Raw genomic sequence first — 21,919 nt, 5'->3', positions numbered from 1 at the left:
GCTCCCCGGCCCCTGGGCAGGCAGAGCAGGATGGGCCCGGCTCCAGCCTGGGGTCCCTCACAGCTGAGACCACCGCACGTGCTCTCTGCCTCCCTGCTGACGACATACATGGAAGAGCTGGTCCAGGCACACAGGATCCTAGTGCCCAGGTGACCGTGGAAACATCAGCTCCTTCCGGGTCATCTCGGGGGTGGGGTCCAGAAAAGTCCAAGGCCACCTGCTGGAAAGGTGTGGGGGCTGGCGATCTTGGGCTGTGAACAGGTGTCTGGGCAGAAGCAACCCGGGGGACACTGGGTCTCAGGGCCTCGCTGCCTCCTCAGAGGAGGGGGAGCGAGGCTGTGGCCCAGCACCACCCCCACTCCACTTGGTTGAGGGCTCAGGTGGAACTGAGAAGCTGCTGCTGCTGCTACAAGAGATGAGAAAAAGGAGGGGCCCCCGCCCGTCCCAGTCCTGCGCGTGGGTGGGAAGAGAGGGACGGGAGGAGACGCGATGCGCCCTCGGTGCCAGGCCCGCATCCAGGCTGCAGAACACACGGCTCCTGTGCTCCCGGAGAGGGGTCGGGGGCTCTGCCAGGGTGCATGAGCCTCAGGCAGCTGGATGCCTGATGGAGAGGCAGCGTCTCCGCCTGCGCCCCAGGCTGCCCTGGAGAAGCCCCGGGAGGCCCACTGAGCACCTGCCGACTCCTTGCTCTTTCTCTCCCAGCGTGGCTGGTCCGGAGGACGCAGACCCTGTCCCGAGGGCCAGGCTCCGAGGGCCCCAGCTCCTTCCACTACTTGATGAAGTTCTTAATCGTCCACCTCTGTCCCGTGCAGCTGCGGAGGATGAGGTCGAGGCCAGCCAGGCCTCGGTTCTCCACCTCCAGGCAGCGCCCTGTGCCCTTGTTCATGACGGCGCCATTCTGGGAGCACGTGGGGGTGAGAGGGAGAAGAGACAGACAGAGAAGGAGACAGAGCGATGGAGACGGAAAGACAGAGACAGCGACGGGAACAGACAGAGAGACAGGAACAAAGAAACAGAGAGAGACAGAGACGAGGATGGAGAGACAGACAGAGAGATAGACAGAGACAGACAGAGAAAGATATAGAGAACGAGAGACAGAGAGAAACAGAGAGATAGAAACAGAGAGAGACAGATACAAAGAGACAGGGAGAGACAGAGATACAGACACAAGGAGAGGGGGAGGGAGGGAGAGGGACAGAGAGAGAGAGACTTAACCACCATAGTGCCCAGCACATGGCCCCTCTTGGGGAACAATCCCACCAAAATTCTGTGCACAGTGGGGAGGGATCGTTGGGCCTTTGGGCCTTCTCTGGAAACCCTAAAGTCAGCTTCCCTAAGTAAGCTTCACCAAGTCTGAGTGGCTGGACCAGGTGAAAGCATTGGTGTCAGGGGATGGTGTCAGGACGGGGGACTGCCCTGGATAGTCTCAATCTGACTTTCTCCATCCCTCTGGCATTTAGAAGATTCCAGAGAAATCACCCCAAACTCCCTCTCGAGATGTATCAGAGCCCAGCCCAGCGCGGCTGCAGGGATCCTGTCTCACAGGGAAAGGCCCCAGGGATTCCACCTGAACCTGTGCAGCAGTCCATGTGCCTAGCCTTAAGCTGGGAGACCTTGGGTTGCACTTTGCTGGCTGCCCTTCCCGGGGGAGCTCGCAGCACCCTCCCGTGCTCTGGGCTGCCAGGCCTGTCCGTGGAGCACTTACCTGGATGAAGTTCCAGCGCTTGTACAGGCTGCTCTTGACCTTGTCGCAGTCCAGGAGCTGGGGCAGACGACTCTTGGAGTTGTCCACCAGGCAGCGGGTGTCCGGGAGGAGCGTGGTGGTCCCCAGGGCTCCCAGGTGCAGGAAGCCCTCCTTGGTGTAGCGGGCCAGCTGGGGAGAGAGCAGAGCGGCAGGGCCACGGGAGGTAGAGGTGAGACCACGAGGGACACATGGGTCACCCAGGACTTTGTCCATGCTGCAGTCCCGGCCAACTTCACAGGCCTGTCACACATCCACACACACACTCAACTCACAGGGGCGCCCCGTCCAGGAAGCCCACGGCTTGCTAGGTCTGGGTACAGATTCCCTGGGCCACTCCCTGACTTCCTTCTAAGCATGTCCTCGGTCAGTGTTTCAGGAGTCTGGCCTTCTGTTCAACAACGCGGGGAACAGGAATAAGTGGAAAAGCGGGACATCCGATTTCTAGAGCTTGGCTCTGCTTCCAGCTGGCTGGGCCACCTTGAACGAGTCAATTAACCTCTCTGAGTGTCCATTTCCTCCTCATTTGTAAACCGGGATTAATTAAATCTACCCTGTTGCAAAAGGGCCCCAAGAGTCAGTCCACCGAAGAAGCAACAGGCATATGAAAAAGCATTCAACCTCCTATAGGTATTAAAATAAATCAAAACAATGAGACACCACGTTTTAAAAAAAGAGATTATTTGTGTTTTGTCAAGGTGAGCCTAAGATGGGCTGGAGGGAGGGTAAATTACTACAACCTTTCAAAAAGGAATTGCAAAATATAAGCAGTGTGCTTTTAAAATGTTTCTCTCCTTTGACCCAATAAATCTACTTTAAAAAATCTTGGGAGGGCTTCCCTGGTGGCGCAGTGGTTGGGAGTCCGCCTGCCGATGCAGGGGACGTGGGAAGGGTAGCCCGTGCTCGCTGCAACTAGAGAAAGCCTGCGCGCAGCAAAAGAGACCCAACGCAGCCAAAAAAAAAAAAAAACAAAAAAAAAAAAAAAAAATCTTGGGAATTCCCTGGTGGTCCTGTGGTTAGGACTCCACACTTTCACTGCCGAGGGTGCAGGTTCAGTCCCTGGTGGAGGAACTAAGATCCCTTCGTAAGCCATGAGGTGCGGCCAAAGAAAAGAAAAATGAAAAAAAAAAAAAATCTATCCCAAGAATATAATTAGAACTGTGAACAAAAGTTTATGTAGAGGGGTGGGGAGGAGGAGGAATTGGATGAGGGCAGCTAAAAGGTACAAACTTCCACTTATAAATAAGTACGAGGGATGTAATGTACAGCATGATAATATAATTAACACTGGTGTATGTTATATATGAAAGTTAAGACAGTAAATCCTAAGAGTTCTCATCACAAGAAAACAAATTTCTTTCTGTTTAATTTTGTATCCAGGAGAGATGATGGATGTTCACTAAACTTACTGTGATTATCATTTCATGATGTATGGAAGTCAAATCATTATGCTGTGCACCTTAAACTTATACAGTGCTGTACGTCAGTTATATCAAAAAAACTGGAAGAAAAAAGTTTATGTACAGGGTATTTATTGCAATGTTATTTCTAATGACAAAAAGGCAGAAACACCCTAAGTGTGCAACCCCGTCCTGGTACTTGCTCCATGCTCCATGTACTGCAACAAACGCTAGGTAGCATTGGGTAGATTCCCAAAAAGGCGACATCTTTCTATGCACCCTGGGCAATATGACTTTGCTGCAATTTCTATTAGGAAGTGGAGTCTGTTTCCTCATCCTTGAATACTGGTTGGCTTTGTGACTTGCTTTGGCCAACAGAATGTAGCAGAAAGGGGGATGCAACTGTTGCTGGTATACACCTTGCATATTTCCACCCTCCTGGAACCCTACTGCCACCATGGCAGTAAGTCCAGGATGGCCTGCTAAAGGATGATAGCCACGTGGTCCAAACAACCAGCCAGTCAACCACCAGACAAGTGAATGAGGTCATCGTAGATCAGGCAGCCCTCAGCCGAGCTGCTGGCTGATGGGAGATGCGTGAATGAGTGCAACCCAAATCATCTGAGCCTGGTCCAGATCACAGAACCATCCAGATGACCCATAGACTTGTAAACAATAATAAATAAATAAATACATATTGTTTTATGCCACCAAGTTTTGGGGTAGTTGTTATGCAGCAATAGCTATCTGATACACAGATGATATTGCCTGACAATCCTTCTCACAACTAGTTGTGAGTCCATACTAGTTTGGTGCCTTGGCCTCTCCTGACTGCCCATGTTGTTTAAAGCCCTGCATTCCAACTTTTGAACAAATACGTTCACCTGTCTTTCACACTCCTTTGGAGCAGGGATGCAATTAATTTCATTCTTCCTAGGAGACAATCACAGACCAAGGGCTCCGAACATGTTTGTGAATGAGCACGTTACAAATGTGATCAACATCATCATTTACAAAATGCAGCCACAGCTATTCCTTTAAATTCCACAAACATGTTTTGAAGAGTCCTCTATGTGCCCAGGCTGGGGACAGGCACTGAGAATACAAGGATGGGGCTGTATTCCCGCTGAGATGATTCCAGGGCAGGTTGGCGAGAGGCAAGCACAATCTTCACGTTCATTCTCGTGATCCTATGAGGTGGCTAGAGCAGGAGTGATGATCATTATTAATATACAAAGGATGCCTAATCCATTACAAAATAATATTACCAGCCAGCATATATTGGAGGCATACTCTGCCCCATTTCTAAGCATGGTACAGAGAATAAATTATGTAATTTCTACAATAACCTGTGAGGTAGGTGCTATTACCCATCCCATTTCAAAGAAGAGGAAACAGGCATGAAGACATCTGGTCATCTGGCCGGGCCCTGGCTTTTATCCTTGGGTCCCCAGAGATTCGATGGTTGGCAGCCCTGGCGCAGCAGCTGAGCAGCAGAGGGACCTCCTCTCAGATGATCATGGGTTCCTGAGAGCCTGGGCATTTCTGGCCAGGAATGGAGCAGAAAAGTAGCTCCGCCCCGGGACACAAGTGCCTCATCAGGGGATAAGATGCTCCGCAGGGTCTCTCTCTTCTGGTGAAAGCTGCTCAGAAACCCTCTCTTCTGATCCCCAAAGGGAGCCTGCCTGATCCCCTCAGGAACAAGTGACAGGAGTTTACTAAATGCCCTTGAGAGAGAGATGTGGTTAACATGTGTTTTAAACCCAAATTAGTTCCAAATCCGAATAACTGTTAGAGGCAAAATGGTAAAAAAAAAAAAAAAAAAAAAAAAAAAAAAACCCTGCCCCATCCCTCCTTCAACAATGTCTCTCTGAATGTGTTTAAATTCATCAAATGCAAAGTGATGAATGACAGCAAGCTGCCTTTATGTTCAGGGGAAAGATATACACAGCTGCTTACTGAAATTATGAATCAATCTATTACCCAGCAGGCACGTGAGCGGCGCTAAGAACATTAATTAACTGAGCATATCTGTGACCCAGAAAAAAAAAAAAAAAAAAAAAAAAAAATCAGAAGCCCTGCCCCATCCCTCCTTCAACAATGTCTCTCTGAATGTGTTTAAATTCATCAAATGCAAAGTGATGAATGACAGCAAGCTGCCTTTATGTTCAGGGGAAAGATATACACAGCTGCTTACTGAAATTATGAATCAATCTATTACCCAGCAGGCACGTGAGCGGCGCTAAGAACATTAATTAACTGAGCATATCTGTGACCCAGATGTTTAAAGAGTGAAGCTAAGTGCCACTGGGAGTTAGAAGCGCTCCTTTCTGAAGTCTTTTAGGACATGAAAACAATAAGACCCAGACTTCCGGGACCTGTAAAAGGCCACATATCCAGCCCCAGGTGAGGAGGGCCCTGCGGGATTTCTTTTCTGGGGGAAGGTGGTTTCTCACACCGGCAACCCGTACAAGGAGGCCACATGCATGGGCTCTGCTGGCCTGGCCAAGGGGCCAGGGTCAGGGGAAAGGTGGTGAGTGCTGAGACCTGACATCCACCAGGTCCCCCAGTTTCCCCAGTCCTGGATTGAGAGCCCATCTAGTCCAGCCCCACCACTCCCCACTCCCTAGTACTCCTTCTGTAAGGACCTCCGCTTCCCATCCTCTGCATGTCCAACTTGCTTTCCTGCCTCCAGGGCTTTGCTTCAGCTGTTTCCCTGCCTGGAAATGTTAGTTACTGGGCTCCTTCTAGAACTTTCTGGCTTCAACTCTCCTAGAGCTCAACGCAATTCTCTCCATTCCACAATGTCTCCTTTCATTCTTCCAGCCCCCAGTCACCTCCTCTCCAGTCTTTGGGACAACGTGGATCCCTATTCTCTGGTGCCTCCCTTCAAGGCATGGAAGAGTACCATCTCCTCTGGACCATCCTGTGTGTCCATTCACCAGGGGATGGATGTTTGGACTGTTTCCACTTTGGGGTTATTATAAATTATGCTGTTATGAACAGTCCTGTATAAGTTTTTATGTGAACGTCAATTGTCTTGTTTATACAGTTGACCCTTGAACAACACAGGTTTGAACTAGGCAGGTCCACTTACACATGGATTTTTTTCTAGAAATATGTACTACATGATTCTCCGTTGGTTCAACCTGCAGATTCAGAAGCACAGATAAGAAGGGCCAATTTCTCATATATTGCCTCCTAACATCCCAGCTAAGACTCTTCTGGGAACTGAACTGCTGCACTAGGCTTGTAAACTGGTCCCCCTTCCAGCCCTTCACAATTTCCATCTGGCCTTCCCGATCCTGCAAATTCAGATTCTATCGTTCCCTGCCTCAACCTTCAACGGCTCCCAATGCCCACGGATTTATGAATAAGCTTGTAACCATGATCTACTACAGGTCCCCAACTCACCTTTTGTTTTAACTCTTTGATTCTTGGCTTAGTCTGACAGATGACTTGCAGTTTCTTAAGAAGAGCCAACAGTCTTCCCTGAATAAATTATAGCCCCACCCTACCCCTACCCCATCTCGCTTCGTTCCACAAAGCCACCCCACCATGTGATCTGTTTCAGCTTACATACTTGTGTAATATTAATATGTGTTTCCCTGTTACAGATTTTTGTCATTGTGGTTTTAGTACCGCAGCATCCTACCCATTGTTATATAGCACGAGGACCAAGAAAAGTATTTCGCAAAGAGCAAAAGCTCTATAAATGTCCTTTGAATTGAATGGGATTATTCTAGATTTGGCTGGCTGCTGGGCCCATGAGAAATAAATGTCATTATCCACAACTCTAATGCATTAGGAAAAATCCCTCTGAGCTCAAATACAGTTAATTCTCATTTAGGAGAAAAAGGAATTTTCTATTAGAAATGATCTAAGAGGCATGTAAAACTATTAACCCACATTTAACAGCCTTGAGGGAAAACTCAAATATGCAGGTTATAGCCAAATAAACAAAAACCAGCCAAATAATTGTGTGATAACTCTGGAACACAGCAAAATCTATCAGATTGTCAATAAAAACATGGCTTGCAATGGCTTTCATATTAAGGGTCTTTCTTATCACTTTAAAATCAGGCCTAGTGAGGGTAGAAAACCATTGCTAAATGAAAAATGCAGTTTATCCAGCTTCTAGCCAGGAGACAGAGAGATGGGTTCTGTTGATTCAAAACTGCTTTGGGGTGAATTTATTTGTTTGTTGCATGGCTGAAGCCACAAGAGTGGTTTCTGGTGACTACGTGTACATGTGTACATTTTAAAAAACAAATAGACTTCCTCCATCACTGTCCAGGGCATGCCAGAACTCAAACTGAATACAGAAAAAAAATATTTCCAACTATATCTCAGAGTGGATGCATAGTGGCTGCCTGGGAGCCGGGGTGGAGAAAAGGAGCAGAAGAAATCTCTCGGGTGTGGCGGGGGCAGGAATGGAAATGTTCTGTAGTTTGATTGAGCGGGGAGTTCCACAGGTGTGTACCCCTGCCAGAACTCCTCAAATTGTACACTTTAACAGATGCAGTTTATTGTACCGACCTTACACTTCAATAAAGTTGATTTAAAAATCTATCTGGGAGCTTGGAAGGCATGCTATGGAACCAGATACAGTTCCTGCAGAGAGAGCCAGCTCCTGGGGGGTGGGATGGTCCCCAGGACCCCCCTCCTCAACCTTCTCCCATCCACCATTATGACCCACCACGCTGGATTCAAGCACGGTATTTCCAGAAAATGCACTTGCTACTTGGAATGAATGGGGAGACATATTTGTGCTACAAAACCTTAGGTCGATTTTCCTGCAGACGGGTCCAGGAGTGGATGGATTGGGGCAGTGTCCCTGGAGGTATGGGAATGGCAGGGTCTGGACCACACAGCTTTGTGGCGAGAGCTGGGGGCCTCTGGGAGAGGAGTCCTGACGGTGGGGAAGCCCCAGGATGAGGGTTGGAAGAGCCAGGTGGGACGGGATGGGTGAGCAGTGTAGTCCTGTCCTACTTACCAAGGACCAGGAGCAAATTCCTAAGCATGCCTGCCAACCTCACCCTGAATGCTAAATGGGCCAGAGGAGCAAACACTCTGCTTTTCAATGAGACAGACGCTATTTTTCAGTAAGCAGACGCATGTCTTTCTTGTCTCTATCTGTGAAATAGGAAGGTAGGATTATGTCCTGGTATGGTATGGAAATGCTGGTAAACATTTTTTTTCCCTTTTCAGCTGATCTTAGTTAAATCTGTCTCACCTTCTCATTCTGCCAATTCAAACAGCAGCCTGGCTTTGTGCTGTGTCATCAAAGGACATAGCATATTATATGGTTAAGGACTCAGACTCCGGAGCCTGTTTAAGAAATCCAAGCTCTGCCACTAAATAATTGTATGACCCTGGGCCAGTTGCTTTGCCTCCTGGAAGTCTGTTTCCTCATCTTCAGAATGGGGCTAATTTTAGGATTTATCTCATGGGGTAGTTATGGAACCAAACAAATTAGTGAGAAGAGGATGCAGTGCATAGTGTGTTTGTTACCCTTATTTCCCCAGACCTCACACACCAGTGGAGAACTGGGGCCTTGTTCCTGCTTCACTACAGATTCCCCTTCCTCCCTCTTGGCTCCCGTGTGGGCTCCCGGGGCCAGCATCTCCCAGCCCTAGTTCCTTCCCGACGCTCAGCCACTCCAGGCTTCCCACTGTCTCCAGAACCATCTGCCCAGGGGAGGCTGCCCCAACGGCTTCAGCAATACTGCTGGGCAGCCCAGTACCCTCAGGCAGCTACCCAGCCCATCAAGCTCCCTTGGGCTGGGTGTGTGCGTTTCTTGGGTTGGACGCCTGAGCCCCATCCCCTACTGCTCTGCTCCTGTCCTTCGCCTCCCCTCCCCTCCCCCACTTCCCTTCCCTGGTTTGGTCCAGATCCTACATGCCCTTGCCTGGAATGGGCCAGATTCCTGAAAGGGTTGGGCCTTGAATTGGACTCTTGATACTCAGCATCCCCAAAGCCACTGTGTGTTCCACGGATGCCTGCCCTGGGCCGTTAGCGCCCATGGCCTCTCTCTTGGACTCTGCCCCTCCTGCAGTGCCTCTGCAGTGGGGGAAGGAGAGCTCAGCCTGTTTTCTGCTCCTGGCATGTTCCCTGATGAATCCAGGCAAGCCATCGGCTAGAAGCCAGCCTAGATCAGCCTGGACCACCCGAAAATTCAGAGCCTTAACAGAGGAGCTAGACGTGGGCCTGGTTATGATGTCCACACGTGAGAGCGGGTGTGAAGATGCTCTGATATGGAACCAGCCCCAGAGATTTAGGACGAGGTTTCCATCATCACCGAACACCCATTATACTCCGGGTCTTGTTCTGGGGGTGTTCATTCGTTCATTGGCAGGATGTTATTTAACCCATGACGATGACCCTACAAAAGTCAGGGCACGCCTCTTTTTTTTTTTTTTTTTCCCAATGCAGACACTATATTTTTTCCATCTATTCTAGAAGCCCAAACTCCCACTGGCATGGTGGTTCCTTTCATGCTGCCCATCTCCACCCTCCCAGCTGAGCCCACCAGTGTATCCTGGTGCTTGTCCCAGTCTGAAGCCACCCTGGGCTCACCCCGGGGCCACCACACAGGCTTGGCCAAAGCATCTGGCCCCTTCCCCCTGCCCCAGGAGTTAATAGGCCATTTGTGTGTCCTTCATTCAACATTAAACATTTGTACGTTGCCCACCATGTGCCACGGCCTTTTCACGTTCCACGGAGAGAACACGTCCCCGGAACTCCCTGGAAGAATGCCCTTCCCTGGAATTTGGAGGCTTCAACATTGTAAGCTATGCTAGGTGAGCTAGAAATTGTAGGTCTTGGAGGGTAAACCTGGGTTGGTGGATCACTTGATTTCCATGTCTCTGTTGAGGCGAATTCATAAATTCCTCTTAGGGGGGGAAAAAAAAAAAGCCTACATTTCTGCTCCAATATCCCATAATTCGATGCAGGGGAAATTATAGTTTTACTCAAATTCAGATGACAGACATCTACTTTCTGAGCATTAATTCTCACTGTTCTCTAGATTTTCCACTAATGTTTTAGAAACATAGCTAGTTTCTTTTTGTTTAGTCCTTTATTCCCCTTATTCTGCTTTTAAACATGCTTTCAAGTGCCAGCCCCTCGTAGCCATTTCATCTGTCTTCTCACCTTCCCGCAAAGCCAAGCTTCTGGAAAGTTCTCTGCATCATGTCTCCACTTCCTCACCTCCCTTTCTCCCCAGCACCCAATCCAGTCTGGCTTCCTCTTACCCACGGTTTTTTTGTTACTGCATTGAACATGCAGTGCAGTCTGGCTACTGGCCCTCTGGGCAGCAGTGTTTGGCTCTGCTCTTCCTTGGTTGGTGTGACACCCACCTTTCTGGTGTCCAGTGCTCTGGCCCCATCACCCGCTAAATGTGGAGCCACACTAGGGTCTGTCCTAGGACCCCTGGCCCGTTGTCCCCTGGAATGCACCTAGAGCCCCATCGGCCTCTGCAGCTCTGCCCTCAGCACTGAGTTGGAATGCTCAGCTACCTGGGGAGGACACCACGCTGGGATTCCCAAAGCCCCACCCACAAACACACATGGCCCACAACAGAACTCAGTGGTCTACTGTGTGGGTGGAATTCCAGCAAGGTGTCTCATACTTGGCACTCTGGACAACCCTAGCTCCTAAGCCAGGCAGATGGTACAATGAGGACAGTCTAGAACCTTCAGCCACCCACACTTCGGTCTTCCTTTGGCCTCGTCTGATGGAAACCCAGCCTCCAGAGGCCCCGCCATCCTGTACCAATGGCCTAAACTCCACTAGCCCTAAACTCTTTAGCGAGAAATAAAATATTGCCTGCCATATCAGTAAACAAAGGATGTTGCAGTCCTCAGCGATTGCAGCCACCTCCACGGTGAGCCCTGAGGGAACGCAGGAAGGAAACAGAGAATGCCTGCCGTCTAGCAGTCATCAAACTGCAGCCACCCCAGACGGTGCAGCCTCAGAATGAGTAAGCACAGGATACTGGCCCCAGATAGCAGAGGTGCATATCAAAGGAATGGTGTCACTGAGCCCAGACTCTTCCATCTTCCCATACATAGAAAAGTGCCAAATTCCGTAACTTGAGAAGTCTAGTTTTCTTTTATTTACAGTAACCTTTTCTTCTGACTACCTGGGGTTGTTGTAAAAACTCCTACATATCCTGGGTTCCCCCCTTCCACTTTGGAACAGTTTTCTCAGCGTTTGTCTGAGAGGCTGTCTCTCGGGCTCGAAGTTCTAAGAATGTCCGCCGAATAAAACATAACTCCCAACTTTTAGGTTGTGCATTTTTTTTCAGTCGACATTAGGATCCACCCTTAATTCTGATCGGCCATGTTCTCAGGCCCTTTTCATTTCAAACAAGCAATGTCTTTGAAAATAATCACTCAACAGATACCACTGCTCCAAAGAGAAATCAAAACTCTGAACTGAACGGTCAGGGGACAAGACTGTTCAAACATTTTGTTTGCATTTGCTCTGCTGCATCTCATGGTGCTAAGACCACAAAGACCTTTTTACTAGGTGGTTTCACCTTCCCCCTTGTCCTTCAGAAGCAGCAATGTTGTTTCCTTATTAATTCGGTGATACGAAAACCACCTAAGAAAGCAACATATTTCTTTGAAAAAAAAAAAGAAGGCTGAAAGCAAGCCTCAGAAATGATAATGGTTGTTTCAGGGTGGTAGGATTATAGACGATTTAAATTTGTCTTTTTCAAATTCACCATAATGCTGTCGCACCTTTAGGGAACAAGAAAAAGATTGGCAGCGACTCGCTTTGAATTTAACAGCTCTGGGCAAGGTAGGAAGGCTCAGTTGCTAATGTGGCCACCACCCTAGTGTTCCATCTGATTTCATTATTCCAAGCCTAACAGCAACACAAAACCTGCCCTGCATCACTTTTCATGTCTGCAGGAAGATTAACTCAGCTTCTAAGGAGATGGGAATTTCCTGACGGTCCAGTGGTTAGGACTCCGTGCTCTCACTGCCGAGGGCCTGGGTTCCATCCCCGGCTGGGGAACTAGGACCCCACAAGCCCCACAAGCCCCTCGGAGTGGCCCAAACAAACAAACAACACCCAATAACTTCCAAGGAGATGTAAAATTTTAACTAAGAATCTTCACTGGAAAACAACTTATGATTGTAACTCTGATTTTCTGGAAAGACGAGCTCATCAACCCATTCTGGTGAGAGAGGAAAAGTGCAGGAATTCCTCCTTAACCTGGAGTCCCCCTTAAGCAAAATCAAATACATGTGTCTGTAGTTCTGTGTGCCATTTAGGACATCAAGCATCCCTGTTCCCTGTATGTGGTCTGTGAGATCTACTTTCAGGGATAATTAGAAAGTGGGAACCAAGGACTGGAAATAGAAAAGCAAAGCAAAGCAAAGCAGATGGCAGAGAAAGAGGCTTGGGTCTCCCGCTAAGTCCCGGGAAAGTCTCAGGGAGCAGAAAGCAAGTAACCCTGCTCTCCTTCGAGGTCTGCGAAGAGGGTGGGCGTGAGGGATGCCCACACGGGCTAGATGATGGCACAGCCCGGGATGCAGGAGCTAACAGCCCTGAAATAATAAAACCAGAAACGTCTTGAATATTTGGAGAGAAGATGAGTCAGAGGAACAAAAAAAGAGAATCTGCCGTGAAGCATAATGGATTTATAAGTGTCGCACCGGAATGCAGTGCAGGGTTTTTCAAAATATTGCGTAAAAGATGGGAAGTGGAAGCATTGCAGCTCAGGACCTCCGAGATGTCACGCTTCAGCACCGGTATTGTCTCTCCTGCTTTCCGTTGTCTCTTTTTTGTGTGTGTAGGTTTCCCAAACGTAAAAAATACCTGCCCTCGCTCCTCCAACCCTATTTCCCCACTGCATCTAAGGTGGCTCTGCTTTGACCTCACGGTGGTTTCCAGGAATCGAGGGATTACAGGGTTTGCTTCTTACCGAATGTGGGAGGCTTGCTCCCAGAATCACGGGCCTCTTTGCTGGGGCAGAGCCATCTTGCCCTGGGTGCTAACCCCTATGTGCTCTCCGTGGCTCCGTCCCCTGAGCCCACCACTTACATGACTTTACCTGGAAGCCAAGGCTGCTGGATGTCATTAACTTCTGCATTTTCCGAGTGCCCCCCCGCAGGCTAAGCTCTGTCACTCCGTGGAGCACTAGCGCCTTATTGGCAAAATGCATCATCGTGACAAGGTGTTTGGATGATGGATTGTTTAAACGATGAAGCCATCAAGGAATAAGTCCAAGATGAGACTACATTTAATTATGGGATAAAAGAATTCTCATCTGTCATTCTGTTGATGAATTAACTGAGGGAGGGAATGTGAGCTTCTCAGGAAAGAGGGGAGAGGAAGACTAAACGTACTGACTGAAGGACAAACAGGGGAGACCTGTGATACCCTCCCAGGAACCCACTGGACAGGAGAGTTCCTTGGAACAAAGCCTGACTTCTCTCAATTCCTCTCCCAGGTGCACACCTCATCTTAAGAACATCCTTTACAGCTTGTAGCTCTTTCAAAGAGTGTTCCGTGGAGTCCCCAGGGCCACTGCACTGGAATGCTTGCCGATCACGCTCTGTCCATGGCGGGGCTGCTGGAAGCTGTGGTCGGTCCACAGCTCGGGAGGGAGGAGCCTGCACTGGAATCGGTGAGGCTGTACGGGTGGGTCCCCACGACCAGTGAAGCTGGTCCTCAGGTTGGATATGTCGCCCCCACGCATGCTTCAAGTCCTCTTCCATGCCTTGCTGGGAGCTAGAGAACGTCTGGGGGCTCAAGAATGTGAGACACGTCCCCTCCCACGAATGTACAGCCCAGCATCCGAGACCAAGAGTCACAGGATGGTTTGGAAAGTGGCCTGGCATTACCTGAATCTCAACTTTCAAAGCGGCTGGGGGAATCACTACTTACCTGATAGGATAAACGTTACCCAAACCAGAAATGGCTTTATTGTCAGCCTTTTGTCCCCTGTCTCAATCCAGCCACGGCACTGGCCCATGAAGCTGCATCACTGGGACCTCGGGCAGCAGCTCGGTCGCAGGGACTTGAGAGCACCACGAAATGAAAGAATGATGCCCCGGGCCCAGCCCTGCCTACCTTGTTCTCCCTTCTTGACCTCCGCCCTCAAGGGAAATCAGAATGGGAAAGGTTGACAGGTTGACCAGGTGGGCTGGGAGAGAGAACAGGAAGGGGCTGGCAGAGGAGGGCAATCCCACGGTCAATATGCCTGCAGGGAGACCTTAGCTGCTGCACTGAAGGGACCCACGGGGACCTGGGCCCAGGATGGCAAAAGCTGGGAGTGTGTGGGAGAGCCCTGGGCCTCCCTAGACAAGACCTCCCGCTCTGAATGGGTTCAAGCCAACACCAAAGGCTGCCACTGTGCCCTTGACGTCTGTTTCTTTTATGCTTGTGATATAAAATTTATTTTAAAATAATTGTAAGATAAAAAGACAGCCAGTTTAAAGAAAAAGAAATTTAAGTAAAACACTAGCTCAGAAAAGAAACAGCTATTTGTCTAATGCAAATTAGTAACCAGACAAGAGCAAGGTTGGTCACTAGCTCGTGATTGAGCAGGCTCTCTGAGTGGCTGGGAACCGTTTCCATCTTGTTGACAAACATGTGTTGCAAGGCAGGAAATTACCCTCCTCAGTGCCTATTTTATCTCTGTTTAATTGCTGTTTGATAATAAATTACAACACAGAGTCCATTAATTAAACTAACAATGTCTGTGGAACACCAATTCCTTCTTCTGGGAGTTGCCTTGTTACGGGAGCTTTGATTCAGTTTGTTTGCCCAACAGCACTTTATGAAGTGGTTTAAAAAGATGCCGAGGCACGTGACTGGTGGGGCAACACTCCTAGCCTAGGGGGAGTGGGTTTGGGCAGGAGGGGGAGGAAATCTTGGTGAGCGTGAGGAAGGGCAGCCTGGCAGCTGGAAAGCAGTACCAAGGATGCACTCTAATTCAGAACATGTGATGGAAGAGAAAAAAACCAAAACAAAACATTAGATCTACTTTCAAAAAATCAGCTGATGGGGCCTCCCTGGTGGCGCAGTGGTTGGGAGTCCGCCTGCCGATGCAGGGGATACGGGTTCGTGCCCCGGTCCGGGAGGACCCCGCGTGCCGCGGAGCGGCTGGGCCCGTGAGCCATGGCCGCTGAGCTTGCGCGTCCGGCAACGGGAAAGGCCACGACAGTGAGGGGCCCACATATCGCAAAAAGAAAAAAAAAAAAAAAATCAGCTGATGGAAAACGACCATGGTCCCCACTTACAGGAATTCATCCCAGAGTTGTGGGGGCGGGGGAGCAAAGACCAGCCTGGTTTGGTTTGCCATTCCATCATCAGCTAAATGGAAGGAGAATTCATTTGGAAAAGTTCTGCATGCAGGTGGAATGGGTGAACGATGAATACTAGGTATTTCCCAACAAAGCCCCCTGTACTGGGCTGTGAAGGCCCCCAGCTCCCAGCAGGAGAGGAGGACTTGGTGCCCAGCTCCTTTCCTGGCAGGGAGTAGGCAGGTAGTCACCAGGGCAAAGACGCTCCTAACATTTCACCTGTGCTGTCTGGGAGGTAGGCTACCTGGGCATTCCAGCTGGATGGGTTTAGCAGGTGACCAGGTGGGACCTTGAGGGAGGGGATGCAACACGAGTAAAGGCTCTGGACAGAAGGGGGAGGAAGGTCAACTTCTCAGGGAACTGCCCCAGACCGTCTGGAGATGTGGGCATCACAAGGGTGTCAGACCGGGGTTCTGAGCAGTCAGGGTACATGGGGAGGGCAGGGGGCCCTGAGAAGAGGTGGCTGCAGGGCTATGAAAGGCAGATGCAGCCGCCTTCATGCCCTGGCCCTCAGGTTCAGCCAAAAACTTCCTGAGTGGCTTAGAAAACCTTCCCCTGAAACACCCAGGTAAAAAGGCACTGCTTAGAGCCATAGGAGGAAGCCCTCAGGTCTCTGGGAGACATTTATTGGACCATCTTTACTCCTTTTCTCATTCACAGAAGTTGGCTTCACGGGCTGGTTTTGGATTACGCAAATCCCTGCACGTGATAGTGTCTGTTACCTCACAGTTAATAAGCACTCAGTTCAAATGGGACCTCTTCAGAAGGTCGGACGAGGAAACCTGGGAGTTCAGCGTTCTAAAAGCTACTCCTGGCACTTCCCAAAATGATGGTCACGTACAGCATGGTGGCCCAGAAGTGGGCATCTCCAAGGCTCAGTGTCCAGGCTCCAGCTGCCCTCCTGGCCCAGTACCACCACGGCACCATCTCCTCTCCCAGCCATCCCGCCCGAGACTAGTGGGGGTGGATAACTGGCTTGTCATCTGACCTCTCCCAAGACGCAGCCTCTTAAATGGCTGACACAACCATCCCCTTCAGGCCACAACTCCCCACCTCCATTTCCCCGGCCACCAAGACTTTTAGGGTACTTTACTCCTGCAGACCCTGGGAGGGAAGAACTGGAGAGTCAGTAGGGACTGAAGGTCAGGATGGCTCCAGAGCGTCCATCCCTCTCTGAACTCCTCCGGGACTGGCTGTGCCTGATCTAAACATATCATTAGGGCTTCCCTGGTGGCGCAGTGGTTGAGAGTCCGCCTGCCGATGCAGGGAACACGGGTTCGTGCTCCGGTCCAGGAAGATCCCACATGCCGCGGAGCGGCTGGGCCCGTGAGCCATGGCCGCTGAGCCTGTGCGTCCGGAGCCTGTGCTCCGCAACAGGAGCCACAACAGTGAGAGGCCCACGTACCATAAAAAATAAATAAATAAATAAATAAATAAATAAACATATCATTACCACACTGCCCCCCACCGCAGCAGCAGATGAACCTTCAAGGGCTCCCCACTGCCCTCAGGGTCAAGTCCCAAACTCTCCAGGCCAGCATCATCGCATCACTGGGAACTTGTTAGAAATGCAGTATCTCAGCACCCCCCACTCCCCCCCCCCCCCCCACCCCTGCCATCCCCCCCGTCACTCCACATCTACCACTCTGGCTAAGGTCACCATCAGAAACTCTGAGGATGGGGCCCAGGAGCTGGTGCTGCCATAAGCCTTCCAGATGATTCTGCTGCACACTGACGTGTGAGACCCAGTGCCTTGGAACACGTCTTATGAGGCCTCGGAGAGCAGCCTCTCCATCTCTCTTCTGCCTCATCTCTCAGCACGTCCTTCCCTCTTGCATTCTACGCCCTGGCCAAACTGGGCCAGCTCTGCCTCTTAGCACCCAGCATCCCAGGCTATCGCACTCTTCTCACATCTACGCTGTAGGTTTCCTGGTCTTTCCTCCTCCAGTCTAAACCACTTGAGAGCAGGGGCTGTATCTCATCAACTGCCAAATACAGTGGTCACCAGTGTCTGCAGTAGGTGCTCAAGACCCATCTGTTGAGTGAAGGAAGAAATGAATGGATGAAGACACTGGGCTCTTTAGTGCATCTTGCCTTTGATGCTAAAGCTCTGTTTATCCATGGAAGGAAGCAGGTCTAGGCTTCCTGGTCGTTCTACTCCCTGCGGGCACTTTTAGGCAGTGGTAGGGCTCAGGAAATTTTCTGGAATTAAATGGACTGGATTTGAATTTAAAATGCTTGGGTTGTGCTGGAGAGCCTGCTCCAGCACAACCCAAAAGAGCCTGTTCACAGGCACTTGCTCCTCCGTGCCTCAGTTTCCCCATGCTGCCTGCTTGCCTCCTAGAGTGACCGCAAGGAGAAAAGGAGCAAATTCAGCCTGGCATTACTTGCCCACTTTCACAGGACACATCACACACTGAAGGGAGCGGAGGGTCTGGATTATGAGAACTACCCGCGGTGATAGGAAAGGAAATACAGCTCTTATCTTTCCAGATGCTGGCTTAATGGGAAAGCAAAAGTGCTCTGAGCAGAGAGAACCACGAGCCATAAATGCATGCGAGAGTCTGTGTGTATGACCGATGAACTTGGCACGTAAGGTGTGTGTCCATAAAACATGAGAGAGATGAAGGGAGCTTATGGGGCATTCTCTCCACTGTCTTCCTTTTATAGATGAACAAACAGAGATTGTGAGTCTGGCTTAGAACCAACCATCTTGTGCTCCGATGGGATTGAATATGTTTTCCCAGTTTGTAGTGTGCCTTTTATTACTATTGGTTGACATAAAATTGGTTCAAACTTTGATGCATGTCAAGTCTAATGACATTTTTGGATATATTTTCTCCCGGTTCTAGAGGATTTCTGCTAAGCTCTTGGCGCGCACACCCATATACGCGTGCACGCGCGCACACACACACACACACACACACACACACACACACACACACACTGAGGGCTAGCACAAAGCTGTCAAAGGAAACTCATTTACCAGGCTCTATTTTTACTCTGTTGGTTGATTGTTTTGCCCTTTTTGGTTATCTTTGCTATCTCCTGGGAGACCAGAAGACACGTGTGTTCTTTGAAATATTACTGCAAGCACATTTCTCCTTCTCAATCAGTGCTTGGCACTTGTACCAGCACTTACAGACCAGGCCATGCTTACCACCAAACTGGTGATGGCCTTTCAGAATGAGATATCAATCAGATTCTCATGAGAGAAGCTGCTAACTCTTTCTTTGAAATTGTAAACAGGCATATTTGGTTATAATTAAACATTGGCATCCATTTGCCTGTTAGCAAATGACACAAATTGTATGCAGTCTCTTTTCAGTAGGAAATGTGCCCACTGATCCTCTTAAAATTTGCGTTGATGCTACCACTTGTGAATCTTTTCCCTGGTCTCTATAGAGAAACCACCAGAAAGCCTCTCGGCTGCTCAGAACAGGGAACAATAACCAAAGTAGAGGACAGGAGTTCCCAGAAGTCCTTCAAATCCCCTGTAGGTCCGGTGAACTTACTCCCTTCCTGATCAGAGATGGGCTCCTACCTGGGGTCCCCAGCCATGGCACGGGTACAGTATTGCTGTGTGGTTCTCCAGCGGCCCCTGGTCCAAGCAGACATCTTTTGCTTTGCTGTTGCGAAGCTGCAGGAAGAGGCAAAACATGACCCGTCAGAGCTCATCTGGTGGAGCTACTACTCCCCATCCACTGCTCCACTGTGGCTTCGTTCTGACTTCTTGATGCAAAGGCCATGAGACCCACACCCCTGCCCCCAAGTAAGGACCGAAGCTTCAGTCTGTGAGGTGATCACTTTAGCAACAAAGTCCTCCAGTGGGTGGTGTGGGTACTGGCCCTCTGCCTGTGACCCACACACAAGCACATAGCTCCCCCATCCCCAGCACAAAGGAAGATCTCAGAGAACCTTTGGACATAGGAACATTGACTACACATTGGTTATCCAAGTGGACCCCGGTACCAGCACTGGTTTCCACAACCCTGGGAACCATGGGTCAGCTTTTCAGGTCATTACTGGTATAGAGGCATGAAAAATAGTAAACAAAAGAGAAAAAAAATCTTGCCATCAGGAAAAGCTCAAGCAACATTCATTCATATATTCAAAAAATATTTACTGAATGCATACACTGGACCAGGTACCATTCTAAGTGTTTGGAATGAATCTGCGGAGGAAAAAACTTACCTAAGAACTCACCTGTAAGTTCTTACCTAATTTGGATGTAAGAACTTACCTAATTGGGATCTCCAGGCCCACTGTGATTCTATATCAGGGTCCATCCCACCCACCACCTGAAATCTCAACCAGTGGGAAAATGGCAACATTGTTGGTCCACACCATACATCTGAGCCCCCTCCAGATTATATTCTCCATGGAAGCCAAACTAACCAGGGATAAATCAAGAACAGAGGCACAGGGCAATCTGCTTTTGCGCACCCAAGTTGTGTCTGGGTTCAGACAACTGAGCAGACTTTTAATAACTTTTTAAAAAAGATTTAAGAAGTAACACCATCTCATTGAGATGTTTTGGAAAATACAGAGGAAAGTAACAATGGTTCACAATCCTCTTACTCAATTTTTTCCCCAATTTTGGACAATTTAATTTTGTTCAGTTTTGGCTGTAATGAGCAACAAAGCATAAAGCTTTGTTCATGTTTCAGATTTCCTTAAGAATAGACTCCTAGAACTGAGACTACGGTATCAAAGGGTATGGAGACCTTAATCTTCTTAAAACATGCTGCCCAACTGCTTTCTGGAAGCTTTGAACTAATTGATATTCCTATCCAGAAGGTATGTAAATACTTAACCAGTCCTGAGTTTCACCATTTAAAAGTATTGTGTTGATCAAAGTGTACAAACTTCTAGTTACAAGATGAGTAAGTTCTGGGCATCTATGTACAGCATGGTAATTATAACTGACAATATTGATAGCAACATACTTGACAGTTGCTAAGGGAGCAGATCTTAAATGTTCTCACCACAAAAAAGAAATGGTAATTATGTGGCATGTTAGCTAATGCTATGGTGGTAATCATTTTGCAATATATAAGTGTATCAAATCAACAAGTTGTACAGCTTAAACTTATACAATGTCATATGTCAATTAGATCTCAAAGCTGGACAGAGAAAGAAAAAGAACATCAGCTTGGGGAAAAAAAATCAATGGGGGAGCGTTCTTTTTTTTTTTTTTTTTTTTGTAAGCTACAGGTTTCAGGCCAGAGGAAAAGCAGCTTCTGATATCTATCACCCCTTTTCTCTTGGAAACCAATTCCTTATATTAAATCCCATGTTTGAAATACCTAGGATAGATTTTCTTTTTCTTTCTTTCTTTTCTTTTCTTTTCTTTCTTTCTTTCTTTCCTTCCTTCCTTTCTTTCTTTCTCTCCTCCTTCCTTCCTTCCCTGTAGCATTCTTTTTAAACCCAAGGTTCCAAAAGTCCATAAAGAGGAATGTAGAGAGAAGTGATGAATCAGACCTATTAAACAACATTCCCAAAGTTGGTCCAAAGAGAGCTATCTTTAAAGAATTGCAAAGGTAGCTTAGGAGACCAGCACTATGACTTTAGTTCTTTTATGGATGCTTTAAGGAAATGCTTGTTGTCAGTGCTTTCAATGGTGCAAAGATTAATTACATGGAAAAGCCCAGACAACTTCTGAGTCAAAAAGTAATTCAGAAGAGTTAGATTTTTGAAAGTGATGAAATTTTAGAAATACCTTTACCAATGAATTTTGGTTTTATTTTTCTTTTTATGTATGCATAAGAGTAATATGGTAAAAATGTCTACTGGAGTCTAACAAAGCATTTAAACTAAGTTTAAAATAAAAATTAGAGGTGATAAAGATTAATAAAAAATATTACTGTTTGAGAGCAGACAAAAGATATCCTGCTTTTATAAAGTTATACTGAATAGTAAATTGGAATGCTTCATGTTTAGAAATTATTCCCTTTTTGAGAATTACCTATGTATTTTCCCATTGGGATCTCAAGTGGTTTCATTATAGATTTGTAAGAGCTCTTTACATATTAAGGATATTAATGTGTTTGTGGCATATGTGTTCCATATAATGATTTCAGAAAGCCAGGCTTTTAAATTTTGTTTCTAATGTTTATGCAAGCACACCTCTCATTCAGTAACTTAATAAATATTTATTGAGGGCCTGGTACTGTGCTATGTGTAACGAGCACAAAGATAAAAAAAAAAAAAGAAAAGAGTCCCTGCTCTGAAGCATGGTCTGGAGAGAGAGACAGACACAGGAAGAGCTAGTACAATGACTGAATTATGCCAGGGCAGCAAGGAGCCTGCCTTCACCCCATCTGAGGGCTTCAGAGACCAAGGGGAGATGACTCCTGAGCTAAATGTTAAAGAGGATTAAGTGGAAGAGATGCTGGCAATGTTCTGTTTTTCACCCAGGGGACGGCTACATGGATTTTTGCTTTATA

General features: G+C 48.2%; 1 protein-coding gene across 1 annotated transcript in view; it reads right to left on the bottom strand.

Moving 5' to 3' along the window:
* Window positions 1-495: 495 nt before the first annotated feature.
* GALNT17 (polypeptide N-acetylgalactosaminyltransferase 17) overlaps window positions 496-21,919 on the bottom strand; it is a 446,658-nt gene continuing 425,234 nt past the window's right edge. Inside the window, exons 9-11 of the mRNA XM_007469909.1 lie at window positions 19,015-19,110; window positions 1,706-1,873; window positions 496-898 (exon numbers count right to left, since the gene is read on the bottom strand). Coding sequence (XP_007469971.1) covers window positions 770-898; window positions 1,706-1,873; window positions 19,015-19,110 — 393 coding nt within the window. The 3' untranslated portion in view covers window positions 496-769. The remainder of the gene's footprint in view (window positions 899-1,705; window positions 1,874-19,014; window positions 19,111-21,919) is intronic.

The sequence above is a fragment of the Lipotes vexillifer genome, unplaced genomic scaffold (assembly GCF_000442215.2).
Source record: "Lipotes vexillifer unplaced genomic scaffold, Lipotes_vexillifer_v1.1 scaffold128, whole genome shotgun sequence".
Taxonomy (NCBI): domain Eukaryota; kingdom Metazoa; phylum Chordata; class Mammalia; order Artiodactyla; family Lipotidae; genus Lipotes; species Lipotes vexillifer.
The sequence above is the reverse complement of the archived record's forward strand: the minus strand, read 5'-3'. Positions and strand labels throughout refer to the sequence as shown.